Source organism: Mobula hypostoma, chromosome 26 (genome assembly GCF_963921235.1).
Source record: "Mobula hypostoma chromosome 26, sMobHyp1.1, whole genome shotgun sequence".
In the NCBI taxonomy this organism is placed as follows: Eukaryota; Metazoa; Chordata; class Chondrichthyes; order Myliobatiformes; family Myliobatidae; genus Mobula; species Mobula hypostoma.
This window is the reverse complement of record NC_086122.1, coordinates 9,637,965-9,651,162: the sequence shown is the minus strand read 5'-3', so window position 1 is coordinate 9,651,162 and position 13,198 is coordinate 9,637,965. Positions and strand designations below refer to the sequence as shown.

General features: G+C 41.0%; 1 protein-coding gene across 6 annotated transcripts in view; it reads right to left on the bottom strand.

Moving 5' to 3' along the window:
• Positions 1–13,198, bottom strand: part of inpp5b (inositol polyphosphate-5-phosphatase B) — a 194,646-nt gene that overhangs the window by 76,426 nt on the left and 105,022 nt on the right. For all 6 annotated transcript variants that reach the window (XM_063033907.1, XM_063033909.1, XM_063033908.1 and 3 more), the window contains one exon: positions 5,821–5,911. In XM_063033907.1, coding sequence (XP_062889977.1) covers positions 5,821–5,911 — 91 coding nt within the window. The remainder of the gene's footprint in view (positions 1–5,820; positions 5,912–13,198) is intronic.

The following is a 13,198-nucleotide window of genomic DNA, read 5'->3' as shown; positions in this document are numbered from 1 at the left end:
GCATCCGAGAACTGATATATAAAAATGCCTACAGATTATATAAGTAGACATTGTCCTCTACATTTCATTCTCCTAAAATTACTATAATTCTGGGTCATTCAAATTTTTCCAATTTATATTGCTTTGAGGGAAGAAGTTATTCACCTTGCAAATTATCACTCACAAGTCTACAAGGTGACAAAATGCTTTACATTTAATTAAATATTGAAATATAGCTACAGTTGTGAGGCAACAAAACCAAACTTTGCATAACAAAGTTGCACAAACAATAACAGGATGTTTATCTGATAATCCATGTCTTGTCTGAAGTTTGGATGCTGGCTTTGGAAAAGTATTTTTTGGTGCCTTAAGTCTATTCTTTCAACAACATTGGAGCATTCTAAACCATCCGAGACTGCTTTTTTTTGTGGGGGGGAGGGCAAGGGGTGATGGGAGGGGTTGCAGGTGTAAGCTTCGTCTACAATTTGATTTCCAAAACATTTATCATGTAAGGATCTACAGGTATATATTTAGTTTATTCCAAATACATCAAAAAGTTACAATATTCATAACCAATCTATACCAATCTCAGTTTTTTTTTAGATTGGGCCATGATGAAGCTAGAAGTAATATAATGTTGCCTGTTCTGATTGAGATCACAAACCACCTTCTGCAATCTGTAAACTAAATTCTGAATGTGACAATTAGTCACACTAGAGTTTAGCTAGATAACTGTTGCAGATAGTGAATTCAGTTAATATACAACAAATGTCTCTCACATGTGAAACCTAATGGGAGTCATACAAAGTAGTTCAGTATATTTGTCACAAGGAACCATTGGTGATTCTCATCTGCATCAACTTCCACACGATGTAAATCTTTCAATATACATTTTACAAAGTATTCAGGTTTTTTTGTGTATGGTTGTAATAATATTATTTTTTCTATGTATAGCTTAGCTGAATTCCAAGAGGGGAAGATCAAACTATCTACAGAATAAACACCATCCCAAAAACAGATTATTACACTCATCATGCTGACAGAGAGGAAACTAAAGAGAAACATTAATGTTATTTGTCATTTTCCTTTGAAACATACAGTGAAATACGTTGGTTGGGTCAGCAGCCACACAGTCTGAGAAAGTGTGTGGGGGGGGGGGGCAGCCTGCAAGTGTTGGCAAGCTCCTGGCATCAACATAGCACGCCCACTACTTACTAATCCTACCGTGTAGGTCTTTGGAATTTGGGAGGAAACCAGAGCACGTGGCCATGGGGAGAATGCATAAACTCCTTAGAGACGGGGGGAGGGGACTGAACCCCAATCTTACAGCTAGCACTGTAATAGCTTTATGCTAACTGCCACGCTACTGCACTGCCCATTCAAAGGATGTGACTTTCAGAAAATTGTAACATCACTTTAAAAAGATCATTTTTGGTGATGTCTCAGGTGACTAGACTCACTCTACATTCACTTTTTGTTACTTAAACGTCATAAAGAAAAACAAAATACCAACGAGAAAAGAAAGAGTAAAATGTCTTCAAAACTAAACCTTTACAACTATTCAACAGAAGTAGTTTCACTTCTGATAATTTGAATCCATACTGATTTGCTTTCACACACCTCGTGGTAATGGTACTGGTAGAGGCCTCAGAAGCTGCTTCTAGGTCAGAGGAATGTCTATAAACCACAGAAAAGTTTTGATAAAGAAGTTCAAGATATTAAGGTATACTTTGTCTCATAATTGCGAACTTTATATAACTGAATTATGTTTGTTACTCTGCTCAATCGTCAATAGAGGGATAAATCAATCCAGAAATCAGTTAAAAAAACATTCAAATGCAATACCCAAACACCCTTTTCTAAGTTTAAAGACTAAAGATCATCTTTCTTTGTTACATGTACATTGAACCATACTGTGAGATGTGCCGTTTACGTCAATGACCAACAGTGTGTTGGGGGCAATCCGCAAGTGTCGCCATGCTTATGGCACCAACATAGCATGCCCACAATTTACTGCCCTGTACGTCCTTTGGAATGTGAGAGGAAACGCAGATGGTCACGGAAAGAATGTACAAATTCTTTACAGACAGTGGTGAAAATTCAAAGCCCATCTTACATCCGACGCTCCATTATGCTGACTGCTATGCTACATTGCCGCGCTATATTATAAAATACGAAGTGAAACGGGGCACTTTACTAAACTATGTAATTACACTACCGGGGGACAAGGAGATGGCAGATGAACTAAATGAGTATTTTGCATTTGTCTTCACTGGCAGTGCGCCAGATGAATTGAACTGACTTTATTTCTTACGTCTTTCACATACATGAGTAAAAACCTTCCCGTTATGTCTCCGTCTAAATGTGCAATCAGAGAAATTTATAATAAATAGAACAGTCAATGTAACATAGCAATACACTCAAATCAGCATGAATTAATCAGTCTGATGGCCTGGTGGAAGAAGCTGTCCCTGAGCCTGTTTGTCCTGGCTTTTATGCTGTGGTACAGTTTCCCAGATGGTAGCAGCTGGAACAGTTTTTGGTTGGGGTCACTCAGGTCCCCAATGATTCTTTGGGCCCTTTTTACACACCTGTCTTTGTAAATGTCCTGAATCGTGGGACGTTCACAACTACAGATGAGCTGGGCTGTCTGCACCACTCTCTGCAGAGTCCTGTGATTAAGGGAGGTACAGTTCCCAAAGCAGGCAGTGATGCAGCCAGTCAGGATGCACTCAATTGAACCCCTGTAGAAAGTTCTTAGGATTTGGGGGCCCATACCAAACTTCCTCAACCATCTGAGGTGAAAGAGGCGCTGTTGTATCTTTTTCACCACATAGCCAGTACGTAGAGACCACGTAAGGTCCTTGATAATGTGGGTGCTGAGGAACTTAAAGCTGTTTACCCTCTCAACCCCAGATCCATTGATGTCAATAGGGGCTAGCCTGTCTCCATTCCTCCTGTAATCCACAACCAGCTCCTCTGATTTTGCGACATTGAGGGAGAGGTCGTTTTCTTGACACCACTGTGTAAGAGAGATGATTTCTTCCCTATAGGCCACCTCGTGATTGTTTGAGATTAGGCCAGCCAATGTAGTGTCGTCAGCAAATTTAATTAACAGATTAGAGCTGTTCCTGCCTGTGGCCATCGAACTTTGCAGCTCCTCCCGTGGAGGTCAGACACCCTGAGCCAATAGGCTGGTCCTGGACTTATTTCCATCTGGCATAGTTTACATATTGTTGTTTGATTGTTTGTGGTTTTTGTATTTCTATATTTATGCTCTATCTTGGTTGGTGCAGCTGTAACGAAACTCAATTTCCCTCAGGATCGATAAAGTATGTCTATGTCTATCTATGTGTCGTTAGCAAATTTAATTAGCAGATTACAGCTGTGGGTGGCGACACAGTCATGGGTATAGAGGGAGTAAAGGAGGGGACTTAGTACACAGGCCTGAGGGGCTCCTGTGTTGAGAGTCAGACGGGTGAAGGTGAGGGAGCCCACACTTACCACCTGCCGGTGATCTGACAGGAAGTCCAGGATCCAGATGCACATGGCAGGATCAAGGACGAGGTCTCTGATGTTGAAGGGTGTGAGGGAAGAGCAGTGATTGCAGTTACTGTTACAAGGGAGAAGGCACTCAAAAAGCTGAAAGACCAAAGGGCACATAATTCACCTAGGCCAGATGAACTGCACTCTAGAGTTCTGAAAGAGGTTGCGGTAGAGATTGTGGAGGCATTAGTAATGATTTTTTTTTAAACTCATTGAACTCTGGCATGGTGCCAGAGGACTGGAAAATTACAAATGTCACTCCACTCTTTAAGAAAGGAGGAAGGCAGCAGAATGGAAATTATAGACCAGTTAGCATGACTTCAGTGGTTGGGAAAATGTTGGAGTCAAACGAGGTTATGGAGCACTTGGACAAGATAGGACAAAGTCAGCATAGTTTCTTTAAGGGAAAATCTTGCCTGACAAACCTGTTGGAATTCTTTGAGAAGATTACAAGTAGGATAGATAAAGGGGATGTAGTGGATGTTGTATATTTGGACTTTCAGAAGGCCTTTGACAAGGTGTCACACATAAGGCTACTTACCAAGTTAAGAGCCCATGGTATTACTGGAAAGTTACTGGCATGGTGAGAGCATTGACTGATTGGTAGGAGGCAGTGAGTGGGAATAAAAGGATCCTTTTCTGGTTGGCTGCCAGTGACTAGTGGTGTTCTACAGGGGTTGGTGTTGGGACTGCTTCTTTTTATGCCGTATATAAATGATTTAGATGGTGAAATAAATGGCTTTGTTGCCAAGTTTGTAGATGATGCGAAGATTGGTGGAGAGGCCGGAAGTGTTGAGGAAACAGGTAGGATACAGAAGAACTTAGACAGATTAGGAGAATGGGCAACAGAGTGGCAAATGAAATACAATGTTGGAAGCTGCATGGTCATGCACTTTGGTAAGAGAAATAAGTCTGCAGACCATTTTCTAAATGGGGAGAAAATCCAAAAATATGAGATGCAAAGGGACGTGGGAGTCATTGTGCTGAACAACCTAAAGGTTAGCCTGCAGGTACAGTTAGTAGTAAGGAAGGCAAATGCAATGTTAGCATTCATTTCAAGAGGTCTAGAATACAAGAGCAGGGATGTAATGCTGAGGTTTTATAAGGCACTGGTGAGGCCTCACCTTGAGTATTGTGAACAAGTTTTGGGCTCCTCAGGTAAGAAAAAACGTGCTGGCATTGGAGCGGGTTCAGAGAAGGTTCACAAGGATGATTCCGGAATGAAATGGTTATCATACGAGGAACGTTTGATAGCTCTGGGAATTTATAAGGATGAGGGAGGTCTTATTGAAATCTTTCTAATGTTGAAAGGCCAAGATATGGTAGATGTGGAAAGGACGTTTCCCATGGTCGGGGAGTCTAGGACAAGAGGGCACAGCCTCAGGATAGAGGGGTTTCCATTTAAAACAGAGATGCAGAGAAATTTCTTTAGCCAGAGGGTGGTGAATTTATGGAATTACTACAGGCAGTTGTGGAGGCCAGGTTGTAGGGTCTACTTAAGGCAGAGCTTGATAGATTCTTGAATGGACACACATCAAAGGTTATGGGAAGAAGGCTGGGGTGTGAGGCTGAGGAGGGGGGAAAAAAGATCACCCATGATTGTATGGCGGAGCAGACACGATGGGCCAAAAGGCCTAATTCTGCTCCTATGTTTTATGGTCTTATAATATCATCAGGATCTAAAAGCTTCCCACACAATGATCATCAATAGGCAGCTAATCATGGTTATTGTAATGGTCACAGGGACCTTTCAATCCACTTTGAGTAGTTACAGGCCCACAACAGACCTACTCCCAAAGGCCATGATTGCAATTTCCTCCATGAGATTGAACAGGTCTTGGAAAAATCACCACAAGAGAAGTTAAGGACATCTGGGCCCACTGGGAAACCACAGTCAAAGTCCTTGTGCACACAGACACATTATGCAGATGGAAAGAATAATGGAATGGATACAACGCATGGAATCATAACTTCCTCACTGACTGCACAGTACAGGTCTCTGACTTCTCTCTCACAGACAATGGACAATTTTTGACTGCCCACGGACGACAATACCCAAATATTCACAAGTGGTAGATGTTGCATGATGCAAAGTGTATTTGTGGTCACGAGTCACCAGCCATGGAACACAACACATCAATCTTCCATTACGCTCCAGTGGAGCAGACATCTCATTGCTACCCGAAAAAGGCATCAACTACACATGACAAACTCTACAAGTCACATGAAGGAGGCAAAAACCCAAACACCATGAGCATAAACATTCTGCAACCTCATTGCATCATGGACTCTTACCTTTCTTGGATAGAATCAGAAACGTCATCCTTATCTTTTTGTGTGCTCTTGTCTTCACCATCAAGTTCCAAAGCCAGCAGATCAGAATCACCTGCAATTTGACAAAAAAAAATGTATATTTGATGTGAGGGAAAGCATAAATAAGAGGAAGGACATTAAGGCTTGAGGTTCAGTGGGTGAGCTGCCAGGGGCAGGGGCTGGGACAGGAAAGGTGTTTGCATGAACTGATCTGACTCCTCACAAATCATGCTGAGTCAAAAAGTTACAGTGTTTCACACAGACAATTTGAAAATGTTGAGAGTGATAACAGGACCATCATTTGCTGTCAGGTTTTTTTCACAGAAGTCAAATGCTAAACATGCAACATACTGCACAGTATCAAGGATCAAGTATTATTTGTCATATACATTTACAGTACAGGCCATTTGGCCCGTGAGGTTGTGACAACCTTTTAACCTACTCTAAGACCAATCTAACTCCTCCCTCCTACACAGCCTTCCATTTTTTTTTCATCTGTGTGCCTATGGGCACATTTCCCTCCTATCCACAGCAGAAAAGGGTGTTGTGGCAGTCTGTCTGACAACAAAAGACACCGTTTTGGTCACCGACCTACAGGAAAGATGTAAACAAGTTTGAAAGAGAGAAGAGAAAAGTTACAAGGATGTTGCTGGGTCTGGAGGACCAAAGTTATAAGGAAAGATTGAATAGGTTAGGATTGTATTCCTTAGAATGTCGTCGATCGGGAGGAGATTTGACAGACATAGGGTAAATGCAAGTAGGCCGTTTTCCTCAGAGGTTGTGTGGGATTACAACCAGAAGTCATGGGTTAAGGGTGAAATATGAGAAGTTTAAGGGGAACATGAGGGGAAATTTCTTCACTTAGAGGGTTGTGAGAACGTGAAATGTGCTGTCAGCACAGGTGGCACCTGTGAGCTCCATTTTAACATTTCAGAGAAGGTCAGGTAAGTACAGGGATGGTTGGGGTATGGAGGGCAATGGCCCCAGTGCAATTTGAAGGGAGTAGGTTGTTTAAATGTTTCGGCATGGACTTGGGGCATGCTTCTGTGCTGTACTTCTCTATGACTATGTAAACAAGCTTTATCCTGCTTTTATTAACATGGCCCTAGACATCAAAGAGGGTTGTCATATTTGCATTATGTGGTGGTAGAAGCCCAAGTGAAGTAAAGCAATGGTGGAGGGGTGGGGCGTCTGGTTCTACCACAGTAAACTGGACTGTGAGATAGGATGGGTTGTGGTTTACTGATTTGGGAATCACAGCCCAAGGTAGGGGTTGGTGATTGCCCTGCGCCCATTTTGGGATTGGGACCTGGAATTCCACCAACAATGGATCAAAGTGTGTGGGTTTCTCCCTTCAGTGAATCAGAGTGGTTGAGGAGTGTAATTGGCCACATAATGTTAGGTCACTGGGGATCAATGACTCAATAATCATCAAGGCTAGTGGCAACAGGAGGATCAAAAATAGGGATACTGGGAAGGTCATGACCTGTAAAAATTGATTGGGTGGGGGGCAGGGTTTAATCAGGGGGTGAAAGTTACCCTGGATTTGCATAAAACATAATTAATGGGACCCAGATTTGAAGAGTCCCAGCAGAGCATGGTGCTATTAAAATTCAGTCGATCTAGAAAAGCCAAGAATAATTCGGAGAAGCTCCTCAGAGCAATTGGGTCCAATATACTCTGCAATATTCCAAACAGAGAGCATTCAACAGAATGATCCGATTCCTTTGCGTCTGACACAAAAATCCATTGGGCCCCTCACACTCAACTCATCCCGAACAATTCCAAATGAATTTCAGGAATGATGCACAACGTCAGACTGATAACCCAGGATTGCCTTCGGGAGAGAAAAGCAACACTCTCTGGCCTACAGCACTGAGATAAAGAACAGAAATGCTACAAGAGGGAGTTGCAAAGTTAATGGTTTGGATCCACAAATGATATTCATACAAGACGTGCAGTGTCTTTAAATCCCTCCTGCTTTAAAACCCTTCCTTACAAGGAATGAAAATGGTAATCAGTACATTTGTAATTTATGTCTTTTGCACTGATATAGTACACTGCATATAAAATAAAAACACAAGGAACAGAAAAAACCTATAATTGTACCCACTGCATGTTTTCTACCAGATACTCATGTGCTGTATGATATTTCACTTTTATGCCAGTTTCCTGCACAAAACCAATATCCTGTGATCCCTTAAATATCCAAAAAGATCGATTTATCTCTGTCTTGAATGTAACTGACTGACTCATTTCCCACTGCCACCTTGGGAATGGAATTCCAGAGATTCACTGCTCTCCCATAACCTCTGCTCAGCTCAGGACTTAACAGTGATTCCTTGCTTTGAAGCAGTGATCCCAGGTTCAAGATGTATCATCCCAGAAGAATCACGATTCCTGGAATCACCCTGATCAGCTCTGTAAGAATTTTGTACATCTCAATGGGATTACTGCTCATTCTTCTAAATATCGCATCGGCCCTTACTGCCTGGTTTGGTGCAGCACCATTTCACAATATAAGAAAGCTACAGTGAGCTGTCAAGACAGCAGAAAAGGTCACTGGCTACAGTCTACCATCATTGCAGGACTTGTATGTGGCCAGGACAGAGAGGTGGACAGGAAGAATCACTGGGGACACCACCCACCCCAAGTAAGCTGCCTTTTCCAAAAGCCCCCTTCCGGAGAACACAGTGGGACTGTTAAAACAAAAACTTCATGCCATCCTAAAAGTTTCGTCCCCTGAAGGTTAATCTGATCAATCAGTCTAGTTAACACCCTAACTCCCCTTCCCAGTCATGCACTGTAAAGACACACTTAAACACTTTTTTATAATGCTGTTTACCTTGTAAATACTACTACAGTGTCAGGTCAGGGCCTCGCCTTGCTACTGGTACCATGTAGCCCAGTACTACCGGTCTCGGGTCGGGTTGTCGGCGACTCAACCTGCACACACCCCCGGTGCACTTCGGTTACCCAGGGAGGAGGGTGTGTAGGCACCCAGCAGGACTAAAAACAAAACCTGTCAAAGGGCAGATGAGCTCTTTGTGAGTCAACGGCCACCTACTGTCTGCGTGAGGAGTGGCGCGCCACACAGTCTTTCGTTTTGCGCCTTGTAAGGCATAAGGCAAGGCTTGTAAATACATGCACATTTTATTCCACATCTGTCCTTTAACCTCCAACTTTGGTTTCTTAAACATATTTATTAATTCTTTATAATTATTGAATGTAATTGTTTTTGGTGCATGTTGTGTTCTGACCAACGCAACACAGCAAATTCCTAACACACTCAACATTTTAGAAACAGCTTCTTCCCCTCCATTAGACTTCTGAATGACCAAAGAACCCACGAACACTACCACACCACCTTTATTTTCACTCCTTTTGTGATCTTTATATACTTCCTAGAATTTATTGCATATTATATGTCTTGCACTGTACTGTTGCCACAACATCAAATTTCACGACATATATCACCGATAATAAACTTGATTCTGACGTGTAAATGTATATGGCGAATAAAGTTGCTCCTAGACCCTTGATAATACAACATCAGGAGCAAAACCCAGAATCAGAATGACAAGTGCAAAACTAAAACCAAACAATACCATCCAGGAATAAGAAAACAGAGAGGTTCTTAAGCGGTTCCGTACTTACTGGGAGCAGCAATGGCAGCAAAGACGGTGATGGCAGCAGCAGCGGCTGTGGCAGCAGCACCAGCAGAAAAGTACGTGCAAAGTATTGTTGAGTGACTAGATGGCACACAGGCAGGGCTAGACAGCAGCAGGACAGCATATTAATAACTAGCCAGGAACAGTGTTATACAGATGCAATGATATTTCTATGCAAAATGCAGCAAAGAGAGAGAGTAAAGCAGAAACTAGAATATAACATACATGCCCAAATTTTCAAATTCATTGCTGGTAAGATCCTCAAAACAGGAATATCAGAGGATCGGTCATATCTTGTGTGCTATCCCTTGCACATATCTATTTCTTTCTCCAGAGATACAATCTCTCATTTAACTTAACTGGTAAATTTGCACTAAGCCTTCAAGAGAAACAACTTTTGGCTGGAGGTGATCAATTCCTGTTTCTAAGATGCAACAGCAATCAGTAATTTACAGCATATAAAAGGATTTCTTCAAATTCAAACAGGAGAATTTGCACCTTTGTAGAAAGTATTTGGTTGTGCTCTGTAAAAGGAAAATTGAAGTCTGTTGCTAGGTTCTGGAATGAAAAATAAATTAAACAGTAAATAAGTCTACAACCATCTTCATTCCACCAACACATACGAGTGAATCCTTAACATGTTTACAATTATAGCAGGAGTTAGATAATGTCAGTCATACAACACAGATATAAGACTGGTTCAACTAGTCCACATGAACAAGATTCCTGTCTTAGCAGATCCCATTTGGCAATGTTTCTTCTATATTTCTCTAAACATTTTTTTATCTACGTACCTGTCAAAGTACCTTTTAAATGTTGTCAATATAGCTGCCTCAACTATCCACTGTCAGCTCATTCCATACACGGACCATCCTCTGCATGAAATAGTTGGCCGTCAGGTTCCTATGAAATCTCTCCCCTCTCGGCTTTATCCCACTGTACGTCCTTAGTTCTTGATTCCCCTGGTCTATGACCCCTCACGATTTTATACATCTTTCATTCTCCTCTGCTTCAATAAATGAAATTCCGACCTGCTCAGCCTCTCTCAATAACAGAGTCCCTCGAGACCTGGCAATATCCTTGCAAATCTCCTCTGTGTCCTTTCCAGAAGTTAGAAATTAAAAATTAACTCCTAAGGTTGGAGATCCAAGCATGTGCGAGGGTGGGTGTGTGGGAGGAAGGAGCAGGACTTGTTTTGTTGCTTGTACTGTTCCGTTTTGTCGTTGTTCTGTTGAGCTTTGTGGGCATGCTGTTTTGGCACCAGGTTGTGTGGTGACACTTGCAGACTGCCCCCAGTACATCCCTAGGTGTGTTGGTTGTTAAAACAAGTGACGCATTTGGCTGCATGTTTCAATGTACATGCAATACATAAATATAAATGTTGAATCAATCTTCGTATATCCAGTCCCATATCAGAAGCATCATAAACTTCAATGTCTCCCTCCAGACTTCCTTCTAATCAATAACCATTTCATGGATTTTTATGCACACTCATTCCAAATATACAGCTAGCTAACTGCACTTTGAAATGTTTTGCATCAGAACAGGTTTTATATGATTATCTGGTTTCAATCTCTTCAAGACTCCACCTCAGCATTTGCAACAGACTCCAAACCAAAATAACGCTATCTTTAAAAATACATGACATTGGTTGGAAACAAGCTTTCAGACATCAAAATATTCGGTATGAAACCTTATCTTTGTACCTGCCATGTGATTTTGTCACAACTTGGACAACTTTCCCAGATTTTTGTCCCTAAAAATTGCCCTGCAATTACGTTAAGCTAACAGGACTGTAACTGCTGAATATATCCTTCAGTACGGTGTGGTATGTGCCTTCCAACACTGAGGAAGACTATTGAAGAAAGATCAACAAAGGAGTAGCAATCGTTCAGATATTCTGATATATCTTTTAATTGATAGAATGCAAAAACTTTTACCGAATCTGTCAATTGGAAATAAATGGTTCTGAAGGGATATGGAAAAAAAAACATCTAGAGTGGGTCCAAGGTTACTGAGTGACAATTAAAGAAGCTCGGACCTCATCTTTCTTCAATATAGAGTGGTGCTAGAGAATCAGAATCAGGTTTATCATCACTGAAAGAGGTTGTGAAAATGCTCATTTTGCAAAAGTACAATGCAATACTTAAAAATATATTTTACAATAGGAAATATGAAAAAAATAAGCAGTGTAAAAGTGAAGTAATGTCCATGATCTATACAGAAAACTGATGGCAGAGGGAAAGAAGCTGATTCTGATATGTTGAGTATGTGTCTTCAGGCTCTTGTACCTCCTCCTGAAAGGTAGTAGTAAGTAAAGCACATTTCCTGGATGGTGGGGGTCCTTATTGATGGACGCTGCCTTTTGAAGGCATTATCTATTGAAGATGACCTCAATGATGGGAAGGCTGGCGTTCATGATGGAGCTGGTCGAGTTTACAATCCTTTCCCAGATATTTCCATTCATGTCCAGTGGCCCCTCCATATCAGATGGTGAATGCATCCAGTTGGAATGCTCTCCAGGGTACACCTGTAGAAATTTGCTAGTCTACCAAAGACATTGAGGACGGTATATCTGCAACTATTCCACCTCTTTTTGGAAAAATAGGATATATTCAAGAATTATAGTCCATTCAGTCACTGAAGGGCAATTTATAGAGACAAAATTCTAAAAGATTTGTCCAAGATGCAGGAAAGCTGCATAGCACATGGTAAAGTTAATGCTTAATACTTAAAGTCAGCACAAACTTGTAAAAGGCAAATCTTGCATGGATCCTTTAATTGAGTTCTTTGATAGAGGCTTGATGGTGATAGCATGGTTGATGACGTGCATATGGGGTACACCATCATATTATAGGCAAAATTAAATATGACACAATTAAAAGGAAAATGTCAGCTGAAATTGAACATTTACCAAGGTATACAATAAAAAAAGGTGAATGTTCATTTTCCACAAGATGGTAATTTTCCCCGGCATTGACCCGAAAATAAAAACATAATTTCAGTCTCGAGACAAAAAAAGAAACTCAAAAAAGCAGCAAGCATGAAGAAAGTTTATGGTGTGTACCAACATTGACATTCTGAAGGCAGATCAATTTAATGCAGCTAAGTTTGCTGTGATGTGCTTCAGTAGAATGAGGAATCGCAGTGTAAAGTGGTATCATTTTAAAGAGGACACAGAGAGGGGTGTACGTTTACATCACTAAAGGTGGCCGAAGTTAAAACAGTCTAAGCGAATTGTACCAAAACAAAGACAAAATGTCAGAAATAATCAACTGGTCAGCAGCCTCTATGGAGACTGAAAAATATTAATATTTCAGGTTGATTAAATTTTACTGAAACATATAAAGTTAGAAATCAAAGAAAGTTAAGCTGAAGAAAGGTGACTTGAATCAGAACATGCAAACATGCTGAAAATATGAAATAAAAAGTTGTCCAGTAACTGGAAATCTGAAATAAAATAGAATGTCCGAAATATTTAACAGCCCTTGCAATTTCCTTACTTCCCCAAAACTTGAGGGATTTGCCCATTGTTCCTAGTTTTCCCAAGGTCCGAACATTTACTTCCTTTACCAAATGGATTTCTTGTAATGAAGCAGCTAGGGGCTTTAACCACAAAAGGTGTTTAAATGTAATAGTTCTGATATTAGCAATTCATTGTTTTTATATGTGGACTAATCTAACAAATG